General features: G+C 41.8%; 1 protein-coding gene and 1 long non-coding RNA gene across 3 annotated transcripts in view; one reads left to right on the plus strand and one right to left on the minus strand.

Annotated features, from left to right (window-relative positions):
- COLEC12 (collectin subfamily member 12) overlaps positions 1 to 17,908 on the plus strand; it is a 187,708-nt gene extending 169,800 nt beyond the window's left edge. For both annotated transcript variants that reach the window (XM_082640417.1, XM_082640418.1), the window contains 4 exons: positions 223 to 359; positions 1,681 to 1,790; positions 8,721 to 8,866; positions 16,457 to 17,908. In XM_082640417.1, coding sequence (XP_082496543.1) covers positions 223 to 359; positions 1,681 to 1,790; positions 8,721 to 8,866; positions 16,457 to 16,476 — 413 coding nt within the window. In that variant the 3' untranslated portion in view covers positions 16,477 to 17,908. The remainder of the gene's footprint in view (positions 1 to 222; positions 360 to 1,680; positions 1,791 to 8,720; positions 8,867 to 16,456) is intronic.
- On the minus strand, positions 6,118 to 18,055 carry LOC309814500. The gene is made up of 3 exons (XR_014295700.1): positions 17,912 to 18,055; positions 7,207 to 7,328; positions 6,118 to 6,767 (listed from the first exon to the last, which is right to left on the minus strand). It is a non-coding gene; the product is annotated as an uncharacterized lncRNA (long non-coding RNA).
- Positions 18,056 to 25,618: the final 7,563 nt, after the last annotated feature.

Here is a 25,618-nt window from a genome sequence, read left to right on the forward strand (position 1 = left end):
TTTTAACGACTGTGTATTCTTCAGGCCACTTTCCTGGACTAGTCTTTGCTCCCAGCATGTCCCCAAACGTCAGTCACTGGCTTGGCACACAGACGTGGGGAAGCAGGGCCATAGCTGTGCCTCTTAAACACAGCTGAGGAAAGGCATAGTGCTTTCTCTGTGTGTGTGTGTGTGTGTGTGTGTGTGTGTTTTAATCAATACTTTTAAACTTTGCATTCCTAGGCTGCCCGCCTCACTGGAAGAACTTCACAGACAAATGCTACTACTTTTCGGTTGAAAAAGAAATTTTTGAGGACGCAAAACTTGCCTGTGAAGACAAGTCTTCACATCTAATTTTCATAAACACAAGAGAGGAACAGGTATGTCTGCAGCATACTTAGAGTTGGGGAAAACTGTAATTTAAAGATCGTGACACCTGGAAAGTACGTGCTTACTGAGGATTCAAAGATATCAAGAATTCATAGTCACATAAACACAGAAGGCTGCATTATGGAGATTTGGGCTATTTATCCAGTGACAAGAAGCATTCATGGCATGGGAATTAGGTCCTTATGCTTCCACTTGGAAGGTCTTGCTTTATCAAGCCTGGAGGTGTGTGGCTTTTCCCGGTGGCCATTGAAAGAGCCGTAAGCCTGGCAGGCCGGCACCAAGACCCTGTGGAGAGAGAGGCAGAGAGGCCTAAAGCACCGTAGGGGTGGGGAGGGATGCAGGGGACCAGACATGTGGCCTCGGCACAGTCAGGAAGAGCAGAGGAGGCCCTAGGGCAGAGCCCACACATGATACCGATGGTGACCACTCACTACGCCGCTACTGTGTGCCAGGCACTGTATGAGGCATTTTCTCTTATAAACCTCACCACATCCCTAGAGCTTATGTGTAATGTTACCCCCATCTAACAAATAAGAAAACTGAGGCCCCGCAAAGTTTAAATGATTAATACATGATGAGACAAGTAAATGCAGAGCTGAGATTGAAACTGAGGTCCAACTAGCAACAATACCAATGCTCTTTCTTTAATGCCACACTGTTCCAGTGGCCTCCTTCCTTTTCCTTAAGTGTCTCTGGCAGACATGACCCTGAAAACAGATGCTTCTGCAGTAACTGACTGGGAATGAGCATCCATAAGACAGTAGTCAGGTACCTGGGCTTCAAAACATACAGACCTGGGCCTGATCCCAGCTCAGCCACTTGTCATCTGTCTTAGGTTGGTGGTTGTAATGGCTCAAAGACACGTTGTATGTGACACACTGGACATGGGACCTGGCCCCGAGGAAGCACTCAATATTGCCGTGGCTGTTACTGTTCTTAGAACGTGGGAGGGAGGGGTGGTGGAAGGGGGTGGAGCCTGGTGGGATTCATTGAGTGGTCTGGATACTTTAGGGGAGAAAGAGCATCACTTAAATATTGCTTATAAACTTATAAGAGGAAAAAACGTCAAAGCCCCCAAAACAGTGCAAAACAAGCGCAATAAAAAGAGAACAGCAAGAGCAGTGCACAAGTTCTGACAAACATCTTTTCTTTTGAGACAGCTTTATCTTATTCAAATCTCATTATGCTTCTCTGTTAAAGTCTGATAAACATCCTCTCATAAAGTGTCCTTCTTTTCTAAACATTGAGGGGAAAGTCCCCCAAACGTCTGCTCAAGAAACAGTAATGTGCCGCTTCTGATTTATTTTTCAGCAATGGATCAAAAAGCAGATGGTAGGGAGAGAGAACTACTGGATCGGCCTCACAGACTCAGAGCAGGAAAACGAGTGGAAGTGGCTGGATGGGACACCTCTAGAGTATAAGTGAGTCTCAGAAACTTCCAGATTGCTGGTCAGGCTCTCACTGGTCTATGTTTTCACCTCTTGCCAGACTGACTTCCTACAGTTTCTTCCTGAACGACCTTGTGTCCTACACGTTCCTCAAACTGAGGCTCCAGGTACCAGCTGCATGTTTATTTCCATGTAGGGAAATTATGGTTGAGAATCAATATGCTGTCAAAATAGGGGTTTTCTTTTTTCTTTTCATGGAGTGAATTTTTTTCATTTCTACAAAAACAAACAAAAAAAACAAACAAAATAAACCACCAGAGACTCATAAAACCACCCAGGATGGCACTTGTGGCCGAGCTTGCTCTTTAAATGCTGCCATGAAGGCCAAAGAAGCCCCAGGCTCCCCATCATGGTCGGAGCTCACCAGCCATGTTTCTGACGAGAGCCAGCACAGCAGAGATATGCTTCAGGAGAGTCAAAACAGTTGTGAGAGTTGTCACCTAAAATCGGACCAGTGGGAGAGGGGGACGGGAGGCAGAGACTACTAAGGGAAAGAGAAATTTGTGACTGACAGTCTAGAGTGCCAGGATCATTTTTTTTTTTTAAGCGAGTCAGTGGGGAGCTGGAAAAAAAAACCAAAAAACAAAAAACCTCAGTCCCCTCCACTTTTCTCACAACCATAAATACGAAAAAGGTCTGGGTTACACTCACTAAGAAATTCAATCTGAAGCCCTCCTCTAAGCAAAAACTGGATTGGCCCACATGGAATGGATTGAGAGGGAACAGAACAGTACGGCCTATGCCAGCTCTCCCAAGGTGGAAGTTTCCTCGTCTCTCCCAGGCTCCAGCAGGAATTATGTGATTTGGGAGGAGAGTGCCAGAATTGGTACCTGGGACCTGAGAAGGCTCACATCCCCAGACACCTTCCTGGGAGCTCTGTTCCCAGCCACAGCCCAGACTGTGCTTCTAGTTTTCCACCCAAAGGAATACATAGACATGTAAAAAACCCCAGGATCACTTTTTTTTTTTTTTTAACATCTTTACTGGAGTATAATTGCTTTACAATGGTGTGTTAGTTTCTGCTCTATAACAAAGTGAATCAGCTATACATATACATACATCCCCATATCCCCTCCCTCTTGCATCTCCCTCCCACCCTCCCTATCCCACCCCTCTAGGTGGTCACCAAGCACCGAGCTGATCTCCCTGTGCTATGCGGCTGCTTCCCACTAGCTATCTGTTTTACATTTGGTAGTGTATATATGTCCATGCCACTCTCTCACTTTGTCCCCAGGATCACATTTTAAAAGCAAGAATAAATTAGGCAGACATATTATGAGGCCTCAATAGCCGAAGGCTAATTTAACTTGACATATAATAATAAGCACAGTACAAACTAGAAAAAGAGTTAGTGTAGTGAGGGGAGAGAGTACCTGCCCTAGAGTCAATAAGGTCTGGGTTCCAGGTCCGGACCCAGCACTCAACAGCTCGTGACCTTGTGCAAGTTACTCAACTGTGTGGAATCTCCATGCCCTCATCTAGAAATGAAGATTCCAGAAGGACCAATGTCAGTATTGTGAAAATTAAATGAGATAATATATATCAAGCATTGAGGACATTGAACCCATGGGAAGTGCTCAAGAATTATTACTCCTATTGTCATCACTGTCATCATTTTCATACTAGTCACTAACTGCAGGATAACACTTCCTAGCAGTTATGTATTATACCATGTCCTGAAGGAGATGCCACACATACTCACGACAGGTTTGTGAAGACAAGAAGAATGTTCCCTGCCATTGCCTGGGGATGGGGCTCTAGGCTCTCAGGGGTCTCCCAACACGGTACAGCACCCCAAGTACTTCTCCATCTACTCAGACTCACCTGTACCCTCCTCCTCTGCTTCTGTGGCCTCCAAGCCTGGTCCATCCACTTCCCTTTCCCCTGCCACCCACAGTGGTTTCTGGACCTGGCACCTCCCCGTACTTTGTCCAGGCTACAGAAGAAGTCAGTCTCCCTACTTTACTCTTATCCTTTCTCTCCAACACACACACACACACCCCTTGTGAAATTATTTCAGGCTGCTGAGGGGACTGTTAATGAGGAAACAGACAAGGGATAAAAGGTTCTCTCCTCTGCCTCTTGCCCCCACTCCATTTTTATACTGAGAGCTGGTTGAGAAAGACAGTGCTGGAATAAACAGACAAAAAGCAACGGTGATGTGGATTGGATGCCAGAAGCTTAGGGCACACGTGGACTTGAATGAAGGTTTACTTCCCATGAAACATACGACCTGACTCACTAAATCTTATGACGATTAGGGAAAAGGATGGCATGAGAAGCAATCTGTGATGTCTCAGGATGGTCCCCAGGACAGGTTTCCAAATGCTTTGGGTCCACACGCCAATACAATTCCAAGAGAAAGACTACAGGGCTGACTCGTGTTGCCAAGATTTTAGTTGCCCAACTAAGGACATGGGTTTTAAAAATCACCTATCAACAGGGACTTCCCTGGCGGTCCAGTGGTTAAGACTCCACACTTCCAATGCAGGGGGGCACGGCTTCGATCCCTGGTCAGGGAACTAGGATCCCACGTGCTACACAGCACAGGCAAAAAAAAAAAAAAAAAAAAAATCACCTATCAACAAATCTCAGCACGAAAACAACAAAAATAAAACCAAGAAAAGACAGTTGGCCATCACACATACACACAGAGTTGTCCTCATTTTTCTCTTTTCACCACAGACCTGTGAGAACTTCATTCTTACCCAGCACCAGTCCTCTGACTGGACATTGGGATCCACTGGCCCACAGTCCCATGATAACATTCAGTGAATTATCCTGGAGTGTCCACCATGACCCAGCCTCTGTGCTGGTTTGGAGGATCTTTTCTGGACTTTGGGGCACAATACGAGTGAGAGGTACTGTTCTTCTACTCATGTAAAAACAGTCTGATTTCCAGGACCCTGTCACAATCAAGAAGACAGACACTCTGACCCTAAATGTGGATACGGTGAAGAGCAGGGCTTCAAAGGAGGTTTCAATGCTCTCCTCTCAGTAATTAATAGAACAAGTATTGAAGAGATAGAAAACCCAAGAGGGATATAGCAGACACTATCAACTAACTTGACTTCATTGATATTTATGGGACTTTTCACCCAACAACTACAAATACACATTCTTTTCAAGTGCATATGCTATGTTCACCAAGATCAACTATGGGCTGGGTCATCAAACAAGTCTCCATAAATTTAAAAGCGCTGGAATTATGTAGTGTATGTTCTCTCACCAAAACAAAATTGAATTAGAAATCAATAACAAAAAGATGTCTATAAAATCACCAAATATTCGGAAATTAAAGACACACTTCTAAATAACCCATGGGGCAAAGGAGAAATCACAAAGGAAATTTGCAAATGTTTCAAAGACAATGAAAACATAAGGTATCAAAATCTGTGAGATGCAGCTAAAACAGTATATAGAGGGGCATTTATAGATTTACAATGCTTATATTAGAAAAATATTTTAAAGTTGAAAATTAATGACCTAAGCTTCTACTTTATGAGGGTAGAAGAAGAAATGCAAATTAATCCCAAAGCAAGCAAAAGGAAGGAAATAATAACTACTGGAAAGCCATGAAATAGAAAACAGACAAACCAGGGAGAAGACCAGTGAAATCAGGAGCATGTCAAAGCTGGTCTTTCTACTCTTGATGGAATAAATGCCGGTGTGTCATTTGGCAAAGGTCATCACTGTCAATGGAGACTGCCTGGTAGGCACGGGGCAGTCAAACACACATGGGATGGAGACTCTGCCCACTTGCTCAGAGCAGAACTGTAAGGGAGCCTTGGAAGGCCTTTCCTGCCCACCCTGCTTGCAGTTGCCCACCTTAGATCACCAGAGATGTGCTGTGCTTCCTGAGAGTCTCCCAAAACACACTTGAAGCTCCTCTCTTCCTCTTGTCCATTTCTTGGTCCCCTGCACAGGATGTCATTTAACGGGAGTATGCTGTCAAGTTACGAGTAACAGCTTTCATCTCTGCACTGCAAAGACAAAACATGGGTTGCCCTTCTGTATTTATATAAAAATGTGTATGTAAATACTACATTTTTAGAATATAGAACCGTAGAATGGTAAGGACCAGAAGGGAACCTTTGGCATCATCTACTTCAATACTCACTCACTCTGGTCATGCCTCATGCTTCTATCAGTGGCACTGGCTTTGGCCACTAGAGAGAAATCTTCCACTGTTCAGACCTCTATAGTGGGAGAAAATTCTACAGCAAAGAAACACTTCTCACTACTAAGATTTTTCCTGTTTTGAGGTCAGGCTCTTACCAGCAGAAGTTTCTTAGCCACGAAGCCTCAGTCAATCTTGTGGTTGATGAGAAATACTAAGTTGTGAGGTTGGAAGGGGCTGTTCCCAAAATTGAGAGTCTGTGCTCTACCTCCATAAGTAGAAACCCAGGATCCTGGGGGGTGCTTCACACCCACTGGCTGAGGTGCTTGCAGTGATTCCAGCTCCCTGGAAGAGGGACTCCAGATGCTTCCACGGTCCCCAGCGTACTCAGAATATGGTGTCCAAGTACATACACACGTTGCTACCCAACCACTTCTGTGACGTGTACGTTATACTGTGGCATTCAAGGATCTGGCGCCCAGGTTTCAGCCATTCTTCTTTCCAGAATCTACCTATGAATGAGGTTTAGGCAACATTTAAGCTGAAATTCTTCTCCAAAATATATACATTCTATTTATCTGACACATCCTGCTCTATTACAAGCATGCAGACTGGGGGGATTTGCCACAAATCATTCCATGTGATTTTAGCTTTTCCAAAGAGATGCTGTGAGACTTAGTCTTTGAGACAAATTGCTCCTGCAGCCTGGCTTCAGGCTACTCCACCGCACATCCATGCTGGTCCCACTGGAGTCACTCCACTCACAGCTGCCTTCTACCTTTAGTCCTGAAGGATTGCTTTAAGCACTGCATGTGGAGAATTCCAGTGACCTGGAAAAAATGAATGGAGAACGGTGATAAAGACAATCTCCTTTCTTATCAAGCAGTTCTCTTTTTGTCTCATCTATAAATCCCTTTTATCTACTCAAAAGGGCAAGGAAATGCAAGGGGAAAATATTAAACAGATCTTCTCTCAGAATTCCTATTTATGCGATTTCCCAACTAACTGGGAGATAAAGAATGCTAAATGTCCTGTCAGTATGCATCAAGAATCACAATCTCAAATTTGATAAACAAAATTGGAATGGAACCCCCTCGTATAACTACAGAAATGAACAAAGTGTACACCAACAACATCAAACTGCCCAGGCATTGTTGACATTTCCGGGAGGGTCCTGCAAGGTGGAAACACACACAAAAAAGCTTGCCTGAAAGTTTCCTTCCAACTTCATCTCTTTCTGGCATCACTGTGACAGTCTGAGAGTCTTACCTCATTTGTTTCTTGCCTGTGATATAAGTTCTGAGAGGGCTGGGACTCTATTCTCCACAGTGCCATGTTGCCATCAGCTAGCATTCTTTATCCCTGGCACATAGTTGGTGCTCTGTGAATATCTGTCGAATGAATGAGTTAACAAATGACTATTTCTGACTTCCACCTGAGTATCGTCCCGCATTTACTCTCATCAGTTGATGGTTTCATCTAAATTATCTCTTCATCACTAGATTTATTTAAGTGAGGTCACTTCATTTTATAAAATATCCCAAAATATACAGTTGGTTTGGGGGAGTCCACGCTACCTTGTTACACCCTTTAACTGTAAATTTCAACTCTCCTTTCCCATTGCCCTGATTTTTGCTGGTCTTGTCGTCAAAAGAAGTAGGGCAACTTGGGCTCTGTCCCCAGGTGACCCTGGTAAGAGCCTGGCCTCAGAAAAGGAAAATCTTAGTAGTGAGAAGTGTTTCTTTGCTGTAGAACTTTCTCCTGCTATCAGGGTCTGTACAGTGGAAGATTTCTCCCTAGCGGCCAAAGCCGCAGCCACTCTGATACGAACATGAAGCATGGACCAAAGTGAGTTATTATTAGATGATGCTGATTGGGTAATGAGTCATCGTTTATGGGAAGCACTTCCTACTGCAGATATTTTTTCGGACCCTCTGCACGAGGCAAGCTTGTCCTCTTAGGAGGTAACCACAAGCTTCTGTGCAAAGACCTGGTTCTCAGAGAAAACGTAGTCTTCCAAGTTTTGAGTCTTGGAAGCACATCTAATTGACTGCTTGGAAATAGAGTCAGGAACAGCAAACGTTGGCAAAGGGGTGCTTTGAGCAGCAGCATGCAAGTTAAGCCCCAAATGAGCTCATCCTAAAGAAAACTTGTCTCTCTCCCAAAAAAGGCAGTGAGATGTATAAGTCATTTTCAGTAAGAATAAATTACTATTTCTTTCTATAGCAATTAACTATCTACAACTTAGCCAGAAAACCATAACCAAGTGTTTAATTGTAGGTTCTTGTACGTGTATATCAAGGGTCTTTCGCTGTCTCTGCCTGACTCTGACTTGTTAGAGATATCAGAACGTACAAGGATCCCTCTGGGTTCTTCCAAGAATGTGTGTGTGTGTGTGGTCCTCAGAATGCATATACATTCACACACAGATATACACCCACATGCCCAGCAGTCAGCATTCCAGGGCACGTTAGAAAGCTGCCATTCATCTCACTGTGCTGGAGACAGATTTACTCTCTCAGCAACGTGATGAAGCAGCTCAGCGAGCGGATTGCACTGTGGCAATGATAACAAGGCTGCAGGGAGACGCTGCATAACACAGTGCTCCGCAAAACAGCTGCGTATTCTGAATCAGAGTGTGCACAGCTTTTTAAACAGTGCATTTTCATTCCCGGACAAATGACAGGCCTTGGTTTTGTTTTTTACTTTTCTCTGCTGCTCTTGGGTAAAGAAAACTTCTCTGTGACTTTGCAAATAATACTTGATTTCTGTTTTCTTAAAAGAAATTGGAAAGCTGGACAGCCAGATAACTGGGGTCATGGCCACGGGCCTGGAGAAGACTGTGCTGGGCTGATTTATGCTGGGCAGTGGAACGACTTCCAATGTGTGGACCTCAATAACTTCATTTGCGAAAAAGACAGGGAGACAGGTAAGCAGCAGAGGGGATTAAAGAGAGAGCCTCTGAGCTTATATCTTATTAAAGGGCAAGAGGTGATGAGTATAAGGGATCTGAATGTAGGCTCGGTAATCGGGTTCCAGTCCTGGTTCTGCCATTTACTAGCTGGGCAAGCTATGAACCTCAGGGAAATAATAGTATCTTCTTAATGGGGTTGTTGTGAGGACTTAAATAAGTTAATAAATGTGCCTAATGTAGAGGAAGTACTCAATAAATATTAGACTAAAAGGCCTAGGTCATTACCTTATAATATTGTCAATTGTTATTTAACATATGGCACCAGTGTTAAGTCTTTTTCATAGAGTTCCATGTACGGATAATTCAGGTGGCCAAGCATTCAATTCCACATGTATTTATTGAGCATTTACTATGGGCCAGATGCTGTGTTAGATAATGTAGGGATATAGTTTCTCCGCCTCCTTATAAGCTCATAAGCCTAAGAGGCATTTGGAGATTCTTTTTTTCATTTCAAAAGGTACTTACGTAAAGCTTCATTAAATACATGCCCCTCTTCAGGACATAGCATCTTAGTTTTCTTCATCAGAACTAGATTTGAAAGTTTGTGGTTGGGGAAGGAGGAAATGGGGGTGAATGGTAATAGGTATGGGTTTCTTTTAGGGATGATGAACATGTTTAGATAGCTCTAAACTATACAATCTTGTGAATATTATGTAATTCTATCTCATAAAGTCTTTATTTTGAAAGTTGGTGGGAGACCTTGAAGGGCAGGCACTATCTTTGTGCTCTCCCTCTGCTGTGCTCCACAGCACCAGTATCACCCCAAGGGGAGCTCTTACACACGTCTGATGCCCAGTTTTTTGCAGCTGCCCCCCAGGGAACACCCCTTGATCTCCTGGCTCTAGTGGCCAGTGAGCTTGCATTCCTGGGTCCCATGAGACTATAACAAATAAATCATTCTTGGCCAGCTGCTATCCCCAGGGGACTGTGCAGACAGCAAACTGAATCATACCCCCAGTATTTCTGTGAAAGAGGCCTATTTGCTTGTCCTGGAGCTTCAGCAAGAGGGGTAGCCTTCTGGTTTGGCTCATCTCGGGACCTACTGAGGTGCCCTCCAGGGACAAAGGCTGGTGGATGCCATCTTTGTGACCTCCCTCTGCCTCATGACAGGGTGCAGGTAGCTCCCAGGATGGAGCTTGTACACTTGTCTGGCACCCTGATTTCTGCAACGACTGTGCAGGAGACACCTCTAGGTCACCCATTTCTGGTGGCCAGTGGGACATACATTTCAGTCCCACAAGACTATAAATATTTGCATACTTTAAAAGCTGCTGCCTGAAGGTCTAGTTTCTTATCAGCAAGACTCTAGTTGCTGACTGAGATCCCCCCCTTTGGTGCACTGACAGGTCTTGGCACACTCAAATGCTAGGAGCCACTAAAAATAAAAAAGGCTGCTTGAACAATCACAGTGGTTTGAAGGACAAGCAAGAGCTAGGGCAGGGTTGAAAGATAAGGTTCATTCCTACAAGATGCCACTCCCTCAAGATTGGGAAAGAGGGTTGTTTTATCTAGTTTGACAACACAGAGAGTCAAGCAAAATGAAGAAAGATACATATGTTCTGAATGAAAGAACAAGATAAAACCTTATAAAAAGTCCTTAATGGAGATAAGTGATATACCTATTAAAAAGTTCAAAATAATAGTTATAAAAATGTTCACACTGAACTTGGGAGAAGAATAGATGAACACAGTTAGAACTTCAATAAAGAGAAAATATAAGAATGTACCAAATAGAAGTTACAGAGCTGAAGAATACAATAACTGAACTGGAAAATATATACTAGTAGGGTTCAGTAGCAGACTAGATGAAGCAGAAGAAAGGATCAGTGAGCTCAAAAGCAGGGCAGTGGAACACACCCAGTGGAGAAGCAAAAAGAAAAAAGAATGAAAAAACGTGAAGATAGTTTAAGGTACTTATGAGATAACATGAGGTGGTCCAACATTCACATTATAGGGGCCCAGAAGGAGAAGAGGGGGGTAAAGGGGCAGAAACTTCTTGAAGAAATAATGGCTGAAAACTTCCCTAAACCTGGGAAGGAAACAGACATCCAAATCCAGGAAACCCAGAGTTCCAAATAGGAGGAACCCAAAGAGACCCACACCAAGACACATTATAATTAACATGTCAGAAGTTAAAGACAAGGAGCGAATCTTAAAAGCAGCAAGAGAAAAATAACTTGTTACATACAAGGGAACCCCTATGGACTGTCAGCTGATTTTTCAGCAGAAATTTGGCAAGCCAAAAGGGAGTGGAATGGTTTTATTAAAAGTGTTCAAAGAAAAAACTTCCAGTTAAGAATACTCTGCCCAGCAAAGTTATCCTTCAGAATTGAAAGAGAGAGAGAGTTTTCCAGACAAGCAAAGCCTAAAGGAGTTCACCACCACTAGACCAGCCTTACAAGAAATGTTAAAGAGGCTTCTTTACACTGAAAAGAAAGGGTGCTAATTAAAAACAGGGAAACATAAGAAAGTATAAATCTCACTGGTAAAGGTCAAAATATATTTACCTTTACATACACATAGTAAAATTCAGAATACTCTAATGTTGTAAAGGTAGTGGATTAACACTTATAAAGCTAGTATGAAGGTTAAGAGACAAAAGTAATAAAAATAACTATAACTACAATGATTTGTTAAGGGATACACAAGATTAAAAGATATAAATTGTGACATCAAAAACAAAATGGTGTGGGGGCAGGGAGTAAAAACACAGTTGTAGAATGCATTAAAACTTAAGTTATTAAAATAGACTATTATAAATATAAATTGTTATATGTAAGCCTCATGATAACCACAATGCAAAAACCTATAGTAGATACATAAAAGAAAGGAATCTAAGCATACCACTACAGAAAATCATCAAGTCACAAAGGAAGAGAGCAAGAGAAGAAGAAACAGAGGAACTACAAAACAGCCAGAAAACAATTAACAAAATGGCAAGTAATACATATATTTTAATAATTATTTTAAACATAAATGGACTACATTCTCCAGTCAAAAGACATAGAATGGCCGAATGGATAAAAATACAAGACCCATCTATATGCTGCCTACAAGAGACTCACTTCAGATGAAGGATACACACAGACTGAAAGTGAAAATGTAAAAAAATATTCCATGCAAATGGAAACCCAAAGAAAGATGGGGTAGCTATATTTATATCAGACATAATAGACTTTAAAACAAAGACTGGAATAAGAGACAAAGAAGGTCATTACATAGTGATAAAGGAATCAATCCAACAAGAGTATATAACATTTGTAAATATTTATGCACCCAACATAGGAGCACCTAAGTAAAAAAAGCAAATATCGACAGACCTAAAGGGAGAAATAGACAGCAGTACAGTATTAGTACCCCACTTTCATCAGTGAATAGATCATCCAGACCAAAAAATCAATAAGGAAACATTGGCCTTAAATGGCACATTAGATCAGGTGGACCTAACTGATAGAAAAAATCCCATCCAAAAGCAACAAAATACACATTCTTCTCAAGTGCACATGGAACATTCTCCAGAATATATCATGTTAGGCCACAAAAAAAGTCTCAATAAATTTAAGAAGAAGATTGATTTCTAGTCACATATCATTGTGACTGGAAAAGATGCTTGATATGGCTTCAATCACAAGAAGAAAACTGGAAAAATCACAAATATGAGGAGATTAAACAACATGCTACTGAACAACCAGTAGGTCAAGGAAGAAATCAAAAAGGAAGTAAAAAATATGGTGAGACAAATGAAAATGCAACATATCAAGACTTATGTGATGTAGCAAAGCAGTTCTAGGAGGGAGGTTCATAGCAATACATCCTATATCAAGAAAAAAAGATCTCAGATAAACAACCTAACCTTACCCCTCAAGGAACTAGAAAAAGAACAAATGAAGCCCAAAGTTAGTTGAAGGAAGGAAATAAAGATCAGAGTGGAAATAAATGAAATAGAGACTAAAAAGATAATAGAAAAGATTAACGATAGAGCTGGTATTTGAAAGATAAACAAAATCGACAAACTTTTAGCTAGATTTACCAAGAAAAAAATATGGGCTCAAATATATACAATCAGAAATGAGAGAGGAGACACTGTAACCGGTATCACAGAAATACAAAGATCACTATGAACAATTATACACCAACAAATTGGACAACCTATGAGAAATAAATTCCTAGAAACATACCATCTACGAAGAAATGAATCATGAAGAAATAAAAAAATCTGAACAGACCAATTACTAGTAAAGAGATTGAATAAGTAATCAAAAACCTCCCAATAAACAAAAGTCCAGGGCCAGATGGCTTCATTAGTGAATTCTACCAAACGTTTAAAGAAAAATTAATACCAATCCTTCTCAAACTCTTCCAAAAAATAGAAGAGGAGGAAACACTTCCAAACTCATTTTATGAGGCCAGAATTACCCTGATACCAAAGCCAGACAAGGACACTACAAGAAAAGAAAATTACAGGCCAACATCCTTGATGAACTATAGATGTAAAAATCCTCAACAAAATATTAGCAAACCGAATTCAACAATACAGTAAAAGAATTATACGTCATGATCAAGTGGGATTTATTCCAGGGATATAAGGATGGTTTAACATCCACAAATCAATCAATGAGATACACTACATTAACAGAATGAAAGAAAAAAATCATATATCATCTCAATAGATGCAGAAAAGCATTTGACAAAATTCAGTGTTCATTTATGATAAAAAAAAAAAAAAAACAACTCTCAAATGGATTCCCTGTAGAGGGAAACTCTTTATAGAGGGTCTGTGACAAGCCCACAACTAACATACTCAATGGTGAAAAGCTGAATACTTTTGTTCTAAGATCAGGAACAAGACAAGGATGCCCACTGTCACCACTTTCATTCAGCATAGTATTGGAAATCCTAGCCAGAGCAATTAGGCAAAAAAAAGAAACAAAAGGCATTCAAATCAGAAAGGAAGAAGTAAAACTGTTGCTATTTGCAGGTAACATGATATTTTATATATAGAAAACCCTAATGGCTCCACCAAAAAAAAAATTGTAGAACTAATAAATGAATTCTGTAAAGCCGCAGGACACAAAAATCAATATACAAAAATATGTTGTGTTTCCATACACTATAACAAACTATCAGAAAGAGAAATTAGGGAAACAATACCATTTGCAATTGCATCAAAAAGGAAAAAATACCTAGGAATAAATTTACCCAAGGAGGTGAAAGACCTATACACTGAAAACTATAAGACATTGATGAAAGAAACTGAAGAAGACCCAAATAAATAGAAAGATATTCTGTGCTCATGGATTGGAAGAATATTGTTAAAATGTCCATACTATCCAAAGCAATCTACAGATCCAATGCAGTCCCTAGAAAAATTCCTATGGCATTTTTCACAGAAATAGAACAAACAATCCTAAAATTTGTATGGAACCACAAAAGACCCCAAATAGCCAAAGTAATCTTGAGAATGAAGAGCAAAGCTAGACACAGTCCCTGATTTCAAACTATGTTACAAAGCTACAGGGATCAATACAGTGTGGTAATGGTATAAAAACAGATACATAGATCAGTGAAACAGAATATATAACCCAGAAATAAATCCATGCATATTATTTGTCAACTAACTTATGATAAAGGAGCCAAGAATGTACAGTGGGGAGAGGACAATCTCTTCAATAAATGCTGTTGAGAAAACTGGACAGCCACATGCGAAAGAATGAAACTGGACCACTCTCTTATACACAAAAATAAGCTCAAAATGGATGAAAGACTCAAATGTAAGACCTGAAACCATAAAATTCCTGGAAGAAAACATAGGTGATAATCTCCTTGACATTGATCTTGGCAATGATTTTTTGGATCTGACAACAAAAGCAAAAATAAGCAAGTGTGACTACATCAAACTATAAAGCTTCTGCAAAGCAAAGAAAACCATCAACAAATGAAAAGTCAGCTTACTGAATGGGAAAAAATATCTGCAAATCATAGAACTGATAAGGTGCTAATATCCCAAATATATGAAAAACTCATACAACTCGATAGCAAAACACCAAACAATCCCATTGAAAAATGGGCATAAGATCTGAACAGACATTTTTCCAAAGAAGACATACAGACGGCCGATAGGTACATGAAAAGCTGCTCAACATCCCTAATCATCAAGGAAATGCAAATGAAAACCACAATGAGATATTACCTCACACCTGTCAAAATGGTCATTATAGAAAAGACAAGAAATAACAAGTGTTGGCGAGGACGTGGAGAAAAGGGAACACTTAATGCACTGTTGATGGGAATATAAATTGGTGCAGCCACTATGAAAAAACAGTATGGAGGTTCCTCAAGAAATTAAAAATATAATAGAACTACCAGATGACCCAGCAATTCCACTTCTAGGTATTCATCTGAAGAAACAAAAACATTAACTTGAAAAGATATATGTACCCTTATGTTCATTGGAGCATTATTTACAATAGCATTATTTACAATATGGAAGCAATCGGTCCATCAATAGATGAATGGGAAAAGAAAATGCAGTATATAAATACAATGGAATGTTATTATTCAGCCATAAAAAAGAATGAAATATTGCCATTTGTGACAACATGGATTAACCTTGAGGGCATTATGCTAAGTGAAATAAGTCAGACAGAGACAGACACCATATGATCACACTTATATGGAACCTTAAAGAAAAAAATGGAACTCATAGATACAGAAAACAGGTGGTTGTCAGAGGCGGAGAGTGGTGGGGTGTACAAAATGGGTGAAGGGGCTCAAAAGGTATAAACATCTAGTTATAAAATAAATAAGGCATGGTAATGTAATGTCATGTACAGCATGGTGGCTATAGTTAATAATCCTGTTATATATCTGAAAGTTGCTAAAAAGAGTAAATCTTAAAAATTCTCATCACAACAACAACAACAAAATTATAACTGCATGTGGTAGTGGACGTTAACTAGACTTACTGTGGTGATCATTTTGCAATATATACAAATTTGGAATCATGTACACTTGAAACTAATATGTTATATGTCAATTTTATCTCAATTTTTAAAAACAAAGTTGATGACAAAAATATATTTTGCTCAAATTATTTTTGACAGTAACTGGGGCACAAATTTTGCATTTATCCATTCAACAGTCGTGTATTGAAAACCTCTAGTGTGTCAAGCACTCGTCCAAGTGCTAGAGGTCTCCAGACATGTAAGGAACTCCCATCCTGGTCAGTTTCAGGAAAAGAACACAAATATCTCAACAAGAGATTAGAGTAGAGTGTGACAAGTGACCCAGATTTGTCATTTGTTAGCCTTCTTTGGCCATTTGGGATTTTAGCTGGGACTAGGATTCCCCAGAATAGGCTCTTTCAAAGTGAATTTTACCTTTTATTTAGTCTGAGTAAGAATTTCTAGGCATTTATTTGAAAAAATAATTATTAAACGATGTATTTGGAATGTTTCCTATAAAAACACATGTTCCTTTTTTGAATTACACATTAACATTGTTCTTTAAGAAAAACTAACACCCATCCTTTTTCCTTTCTTTTAGTACTATCACCTGCATTATAATGGACTGTAATATAATAATAAGAGCAAATTTTCGGACAGTTCTCAAAGGCAAAAGATACTTCTTCCTCATTGCATCACCTTCTCACCAGATTGAAAAAAAGCACTGTAAACCAATTACTGAAAAAATTGACAACCAACGTTCTTTACCATCTGCCATTACTTAAGGACTTGGGAACAAAAGTGTTCTCCCAGTATAATACATTGATTTTCAGTATGCAAATGGACTGAATCACATAGATTTTTCTCAGCCAGTAATCGTACAGTTATGCAAATCATGTCTTCCAGAGTATGGAATGCTCCAATCAGAAAAAAGATTATCATTGGTTGTTGAGCTTTAGGAAGAACTGAAATCATATACTGTGTAAACAGTACCTTACATTTCTAAAATCCCACATGTAGGAAAAATATGCAGACATACAGATATATAGGTCAACTCTTAGTAACAATATGAAATATACTTAAAGAGCTTTTAAAACTTTGTATTTTTGTACAAAATATTTGCCTTTTTACAATTTTTTTCTTTTTTTTTGTTATTTTACCAATATAGTACATGAAGCCAAAGAAAACAATAATGGTACTAATAAAAACGCATAGGGTTTCTTGTCAGATTTAATTCTACACAGTGGCAAAGAATTTTTTCAGTTGTGGTTTAAAAAAATAATTAAATATGTGTGTATATGTATATTTTTTAATGTATCATTTCCTCAGAGGAATCAATCACTTGAAATGTCTAGAAGTGTCCTTGCAGATTTTGCCAGTGTAGGTCAAGCCTGAGCATATATGTGGCTCAGTCAAGTGGGCCATGCATCAAGCTCATCACCAGCCAAGACTCTTGCTGTGTGTCTGCCAGGCTCAGAGGAAGTGGTCAACTCAGGATGTGCTTTTACTTCATTTTGGCGGAGTCAGGGGTGGTGGAGAGGCATCTGTTGGGAAGGGCGGAGCACCTGAATCTGGCCATCTAGAAGGTCCTGTTTTATGGCTGAGGTATGGATATACTTGGTATCAGACCCATACCAGAGCTGATATTAAATGTCAGGAAAGTATGGCATCACATCGGCCAGAGGCAGAGATGTTAGAAAGATGGGGACAGCTATACACTACCTGCAAAGTTTATGTTTTCTTAAGTCAGAGTCCAAAAAAACCATAATTCCAAGGCACATGCATGATGAAATGCAAGAATAAAATCTTGGCCACTATGTTGAACTCTTGCAAAGAACCTTTTGTCTGAGCCCATCTACCTTCTACTCCTTGACTTGCCATTGAAAAGTCTAACATGAAATGTGCTGAAAACAGGCTTAGATGTAACTGATGCTCAAAGGTAAGATTTCCATCCAACAGATTCCCTCTCCTCTCCTCCCAAGGAGCTCCCCAGCAGTGCTGCTACCTATCCCACATACAATGGTAAAAGAATAAAGACAGAGTTTGATTTTCACACCTGCAGCTGTGTGGACTGTGTTGTCTTACCCTGGTCACCGTTCATGCCATCTCTGCAGCCCAGGAATGGTCACCTCCTCAGCACCTTTATGCCCTCCTGTCCGGTCCATGTAGTCTGGTCGGGCTGGTAGGACCCGCTGTCGTCTGGGCCCTATGACACAAGACAGGCACTGGACGCTGGTACCTCTTCAGGCTCAAGACCTTCTATAGACTAAACTCTATCCGCTTTTTCATCCTATTCTGGTTTCTTAGGTGTCAATTAAGATTCATGTTCCGAAGCAACTTGAACGTCTGATGCTATGCTCAGAAGAGAATGGTGCTGGCTCCCACAGCTGAGGGTGTTCCTAATAACAACTTACCCAGTGCTTATCATTTGTCAGGCTTCAATCAGATGATCTCATGTCATCCTCCCAACAGCCCTAAAAAGTAGGCCTTACTACTCTCCCCATTTTATAGAGGGGAGCACTCAGGGAGGTGATGTCATTTCCTGGGTCACATCATCACCAAGGAATGAGGCAGGATTCAGACTTGAGCTCTGAAAATGTTCTTATTTTCTTTAGGAAGCAGGGTTCGTCTTAATAACACAGTAAAATCAGATGAAAATCACACATTACCAGATGCCTCATGTACTCCTCTGTATATTTAGCTATTTATACACCACGTTTCTATTCACCTACTCACCACCGATGCCCTTCTGGGAGGAGAGTTTTGGTAAAATGTCATGAGGTCTTCAAGCACTTGAGTTGCTAGGAGAAGATGGAAACTTTTTCTTTTTAAATGACTCTTGAAAGAATGAGTGCACAACCAGAAAGAAAAAAACCCTTTCTTTTCCTCTTCCATGAGCAGCGTTCACCAGGTCTTCCCATATCCTTCCAATTTTAGCAGTTAGAGTTTAAAGCAGACAACAAACAGTAAGACCTGCTCCCATTTTAAAAACCAGATGTTTAAGGAAATAGAAAGCTACATAAATCATATATCCCTGGGACTTCCCTGGTGGTACAGTGGTTAAGAATCCGCCTGCCAATGCAGGGGGACACGGGTTCGAGCCCTGGTCTGGGAAGATCCCACATGCTGCAGAGCAACTAAGCCCGTGCACCACAACTACTGAGCCTGCGTTCTAGAGCCCGTGAGCCACAACTACTGAAGCCCTCGTGCCTAGAGCCTGTGCCCCGAAACAAGAGAAGCCACCGCAATGAGAAGCCCGTGCACCACAACGAAGAGTAGCCCCCGCTCACTGAAACTAGAGAAAGCCTGCACGCAGCAACGAAGACCCAACGCAGCCAATCAATCATATATCCCTATATAAATCAGGTAACAATATTAAGCATGTGTATTTTGCCTCAGATGACAAAACTGATCTCTTAAACTAAGTATGTTAACTCATTCATGGCTCAAAGAAGTCCAATAATAATAATAAAAGTTTAAATATATTTAGCACTTTCACATACATTACCTCTTCTAACCTTGGTGCAAAACCTTTCTCTCTTCTTTAGGAATGAGGACACTGAGGCTAATTTGAAGACTTGCCCATTGCCCACATCCCTGTCGTGCAAATCTGATCAGGTTCCTCATTCTTATGTCCCTAAATCTAAGTCCATTCTAACCCTTACCCCCAGTTTAAAATCTTCTGAGTTGCCTGCAGGGGAGATAAGGCCCTCGTGACCAGGTCCTCAGCTGCACCTCCAGCCTCCCCTCCAGCTGCAACCCTGCCCTCCCTTGCCATGTGCCAGAACAGCCTTGCAAGCCACCTGTAATTTCCTCCATGCTCTTTCTTACCCCCATACTTTACCTGAACTTCCCTTCCCTACCTTTGTTACCTGGAAAGTACCTCCTTTAAGATTCCGCTCAAGCATCACTTCTAGCCTGAATCCTTTCAAAACAAATGCACCCTGAAGGAAGAGCTGATTCCTCCATGCCAAATGCTACACACAAGTGCTCCAGATAACATGGAGGAAAACCCACACACTATGTTAGATTATCTACAGATTAGCTGAGAGGCCTAAATATTACTGAATTAAGAAGAGAAAGGTGGGCTTCCCTGGTGGTGCAGCGGTTGGGAATCCGCCTGCCAATGTAGGGGACACGGGTTTGAGCCCTGGTCCGGGAAGACCCCACATGCTGTGGAGCAACTAAGCCCGTGCGCCACAACTACTGAGACTGTGCTCTAGAGCCCATGAGCCATAACTACTGAGCCCACGTGCCACAACTACTGAAGCCCACGTGCCTAGAGCCCGTGCTCTGCAACAAGAGAAGCCACCACGATGAGAAGCCTGTGCACCTCAATGAAGAGTAGCCCCTGCTCACCACAACCAGAGAAAAAGCCCGCACGCAGCAACGAAGACCCAATGCAGCCAAAATAAATAAATAAATTAAATAAAATAAATAAATTTATTTTAAAAAAAGAAAGAAAGAAGAGAAAGGTGAATATGGCCAGTCAGCAATGAAATCTTAAGAGAACTGACGAATGGGAGAAGCCAAGCAGGAGAAATGAAGCAATTCATGTTGATAACAACTGGTTACTATACATCCACTATATTGGATATATATGTAATATACATATTATGAATGGAATATTGAGTGAAAAGAATCAACTGGCAAAGCAGATTCATTTATCAAAATATGGCCTTGAGTCAGGGAAAAGCTTTAGAAACCTTTTCTAAATGGCTGTGTAATCAAATATCTCTTTTCTGTTATACTGAACAGTTTTAGAAGTAAGTATAGGTGAACTTTTGCCATTTTTTAGAAGGTATTTCTCTGTACCATAGCTCCATTTTCCTGGAAAGCATCCCTTAGTGGCATGGCATCACACTTATTTTATGAATCACAGAGCAGATGTTAAAGAGATTCCACTCCACCCGTTCATGCTTTTTCCTCTCCTCCTAGATATACTTGTTCAAATAAGTACATAGCATGCCCAGGTTACACCAGGTGGGCAGAAGGCCAAAGAAAAGCAGGCTTAAGAAAACCAACTTTAATTCTCCAGAAGCAGAGCCCCTGGTTTTCAAACTTTTCAATGAATGAGTCTATGAATGAACTCAGTCCAGCCCTGCCTGCCATAGGCAGGGTTGTATCCCAGCCTCCAGCTTTCCTCCAAGGACTTATTAGGTAAAACAGGGATCACCCGTACAACTTGGTTGGGAGTCAGCTGCCAGCAAGGAGACTCCCGCCAACAACTCAACCAGGCAGGTCATTAAATGGGCTTTAACAAAAGGGTTAGTCCTCTCTGGCCAGTCTTCCAACCGTTGGTGCCAGAGTTTGCTGTATTCTTTAATCATCACTCATTGCCATGACCCACTAAATAATGCCTGCAAGCTGCAGGGAATTATAAGATTCTTAAAAACAGTTCCTGTGCCTGAGAGCAGGGGAGCTAGGCCAGGCTTGACATAAACCAGCACAAAGTGCTGGCTCTAGAGTAGCTGTAACAACACCTACTATCTCCAACTACCACACAAGGAAACTGAAGATCAGACAGGTTAAATAATGTTCCAAGAACTGGGATTTGAACCCATGGCCACCTAGCTTCCACCCCGCCATGCTGTCTCCTATGATCCAACAGTAACCTTCCTGAGAGTCTGGGCTTTCTGGGTTGTATTTTGTTCTTTGCCACAAGAAATCAGTCAAGCCACCAGGTCTCTCTAACAGAAGCAGGGAGATAATGGAGGAATCATGATTCGTGCTCTTTACATAAAAGTACTAGACCAATCTCTTCGTTATCAATGAGCAAAGAGGCAAAAGTCCACTTGGCGCCCATGCCATGGATGTCTAAAGAGGTCCAGTTTGGAGAAACCACCGTAGAGTCTAGAGTAACTGGACGTCTCACAGAGTTCTCTGATATAATTAGTGTCAAATGAAGGGGGACAGGCTTGGGAGCCAAATAGACCCAGGTTTGAATCCTCCTCTCTACTTCCTGCTTGTGAGGCATATTCAAACAAGTGACAAATAGCTCTCTCCCCACACCTCTCTTTCCCACCAGGCCCTCTGCTCATGGACAGAACCAGCATTGGTCCAGAACTGGTTCAGAAGTGGTATTGCTTGTCCTGTTATCATTAGGATGAATTTGCATTGACAATTAACTCACTGATCATGCCTTTCAAAATACTAGACAGGAGTGACATGGAGAAAAATTTAAATTGTGATCATCTCTTCTCTCTTAGTCCAGTAAGTGCTGAAAAAAATTAATTGGTATCTCTCTCTGTGTTATCCCTTCAATTAGGTATAAGAGTAGAGGTTCCTATCAGTTTGTATTAATTACAGATTTGGCTGCTGAAATGAAGACCCAAAATAATGCCAGCCTAAATGAGATGGAGGCTTCTTCTCCTCTATCTAACTATATGAACCTAAGCAGCCCAGGGAGCCACCCTCCTACTATATTCCTGTTCTTCCATCCTGAAGCCCGCACTCGCAGGGTCCAAGAGGGCTCAGCACCACACCCACATTCCAGGAAGCACGCTTGAGGGAGAGGTGGAGAGAGAATTGCATCCCTTTAAGGCAGAAATTGCAGACATCATTTCCACTCACATCTCTTTAGCCAGAACTTAGTCAAATAGCCTCATTTATTGCAAGGAGTCTGGGAAATATCAGCTTTAGCCGTGAAATACAGTCACATGCCAAGCTAAAAATTCTATTATGATAAAAGGAAAGGAGTATGGCTATGGGTGGGAAGCAGTATAAATAGTAGTTGCACCTTCCAAACCCACCCACACCAATTCCCCTCCTGTACAACATACAGGTGACCCTTGAACAACGCAGGTTTGAACTGCATGGGTCCACTTATACGTGGATGTTTTTCAATAAATACATACTACAGTACTACACGATCCACAGTTGGTTGAATCAGCAGATGCAGACCACGGATATGGAGGAACCAAATGGCATATATGGAGGGAGGACCACAAGTTATGTGTAAAGGGTCGGTGCCCCTAACCTGACCCTTTGTTGAAGGGTCAACTGTATTTTCTAACTTGCCTTCCTGTGGAGACTCTGGTGGATTGAATTACTGGCTCCTATTCTCCATACCTCCCTGTATCCACCCATTTGTAATTCCCCTCTCTGGGGGAATCCTGCCCCCTTGACTTGGGCTCAGCCAGGTGACTTGCTTCGGCCAATATTGGTGGATGTGATGTGACCAAAGGCTTGAGAAATCCTAGAGTAACTGTGCTTGCCCTCTTGTACATCTGCCATCACCTTGAGGAGGGCTTCCTCTAGGTAGCTGCTGCCCCTGTGGCCAGAGCTCTAGAGTGAACACACATGGCGCAAAGCTGCCCCAGCCAAGACAGACCTGCAGCAAGAAGCAGAGCCAGCCCAGCCTTCAGAGCCTGAAGCAGAGCCACTGGGCCACCCCACAGACCTGTGAGAATAAACACCTAATGCGATATATATTCCATTGAGATTTGGGGGCTGTTTATCACACAGCATTACTGGAACAAGAGCTAACTGATACAAGTCCTTTAGCTCTAGCCCAGCAGCTCTCTATGTGGTTATTTTCTATTTGTCCCTCCAGACCCCTTCTTCACCATTCTCTGGGTTTTGGAAGGTAGATCTTTTTTTTTTTTTTTTTTTTTTTTTTTCTTTTTGCGGTATGCGGGCCTCTCACCGCTGTGGCCTCTCCCGTTGCGGAGCACAGGCTCCGGACGCGCAGGCTCCGGATGCGCAGGCTCAGCGGCCATGGCCCACGGGCCCAGCCGCTCCGCGGCATATGGGATCCTCCCAGACCGGGGCACGAACCCGTATCCCCTGCATCGGCAGGCGGACTCTCAACCACTGCGCCACCAGGGAGGCCCTGGAAGGTAGATCTTTATGGGCTTCATTGGCTCTTGGCTTCCAGTTGGTTCCAGCCTGAGGGTGCCATCTTTTTCTTATTGGACCCTGACTGACACCCCTCCTACCTGTACCCCACCTCCATTTCCAGGGCCTTTGCTCATCAAATCCCTGGCCTCTACCTGCCACTTAGTGTGTGCCCCCCTCCTCTTCATGGGTCCAAACATGACTCCCCTTTCAAGGACACCATCTCTTTCAAGACACTTCCTCAAAAGTCTGCAGCCCCCAGTGAGCTCTCTCTTTCCTTAATTCCCCCAAGACCCACCACCTGTACCACATCACCAATATTTTGTTTTATACAGCAGTCTGTAAACTGTGCTCTGGGGAGCCCAGGGATCCTGTGAAGGGGCCACAGTGGATGGAAGGAGGGTACCTGCAGACCAAATGTAGCTCCAGATCACTATCCGGATAGCTACATATTTATTTCATATGAGGTTCCATTTGAGGTTCATTATTTTTTTTGAAAAGTTGCATGAAATACACTAGTCTTTTTATGCATATAAATCGTATCTACCCAAAATGAATAGAATGAATTCATATACCGTTGTGTCCTCCCTTTGTTTTAGGGGCAGATGGAAGGATGAATGCATGAATAGTTGCAAGGATAGATGCAAGCATGGATGGACAGATGCTTGGCTGCATGGAAAGGCTCTGGCCCCATCATAAGTAGTTTTTTCACAGGTTCTACCTCCTTCCTCATGACCTGTAGAAATATTACTTTCTGCCCCACACAAATCCCACTGGAAGCATATCTCCTGGAACTTCAACCAAACTCTAAGAGGCCAACTAAAGGAGAGCTGAAGGTCACACAGGATATGGGAGAGGCTGGCTGAACTCAGCTGCATGAGGCAGCTCCAGGTCCCACTTACTGAGACCTGGGAGGAAAGGGGCACAAGAGGAACAGCACGGAAGCCTGATGCTGTGGGAAATCCTGCTCAAACAGACAAAAAGCAAGAAAGAGTCCCCAGTGGACTTGCTAACATGCTCTTAAAAATCTATAATCCTGCCCCCGCCAAAAGATTTCCTAGCTCCAACCTTCCACCATGATGTTCATAGATAGTAAAATGAATAATGATTTTTCTCTTGTTTAATCAGCATATACAATGATCATGGACATTGTAGACACACACTACCTTGTTATTGATGGTAATAACAACTTGTTTCTAAACAACTATTTGCCATGCCTCCATTTGGACAATACTATGTGAAAATAAGCTCTTTTTACTCGAAAGGTATAGTTTGGAGTCCATTTCATAAAATAGTCTGGATTTCAGGTCCTATAAGATGCCACTTAATTGACACTCTGCAAAGAAATAATCAGTTTATACCAGAACTTCACCTATTTCAACCCTATACCTACAACTTCACTGGGTGAAGTATACCAAGAGGCCTAAATCAACAGGCACAAGGAATAATGACCAGCACCTTCATACAGAGCCTGGCATTTCTCAGAAAGAAGAAAAAAGCCCCCCAAAATTAAATGATGGATGGACAGATGGGAGGAAGGAAGGGAAGAAGAAAGGAAGGAGGGAGGGAGGAAGAAAGATAGGAGACAGAAACATAGACACATAGAATGGAAGAGAAAAAGAAAGAGGATCAGCCAAGAGAAAGCTGTTACCTTTTTTTTTTTTTTTAACCCCAGAGTCCATCTGAAAGAGTTCTTTCAGTGGAAAAAGCACTGCCTTAAAGTCCACTGAAGTCCTGAAGTCCTCCGCCTGCCCCCCCAGGCAGGTGAAACCTGAGTTTAAGATGATGACAGCTTAGGAGCAGCCAGCGGCACTGCACATATTCTTCTGAAGGCATGAAAAAATCATCTGCTCAAGATCGTTTGTGCTCACTTTTCAACTCTGTGGCCAAAGTGTTTTGAAATCATGGAGCCCCAGCATTACCT

The sequence above is a fragment of the Mesoplodon mirus genome (assembly GCF_964341445.2).
Source record: "Mesoplodon mirus genome assembly, chromosome: 13".
NCBI lineage: Eukaryota > Metazoa > Chordata > Mammalia > Artiodactyla > Ziphiidae > Mesoplodon > Mesoplodon mirus.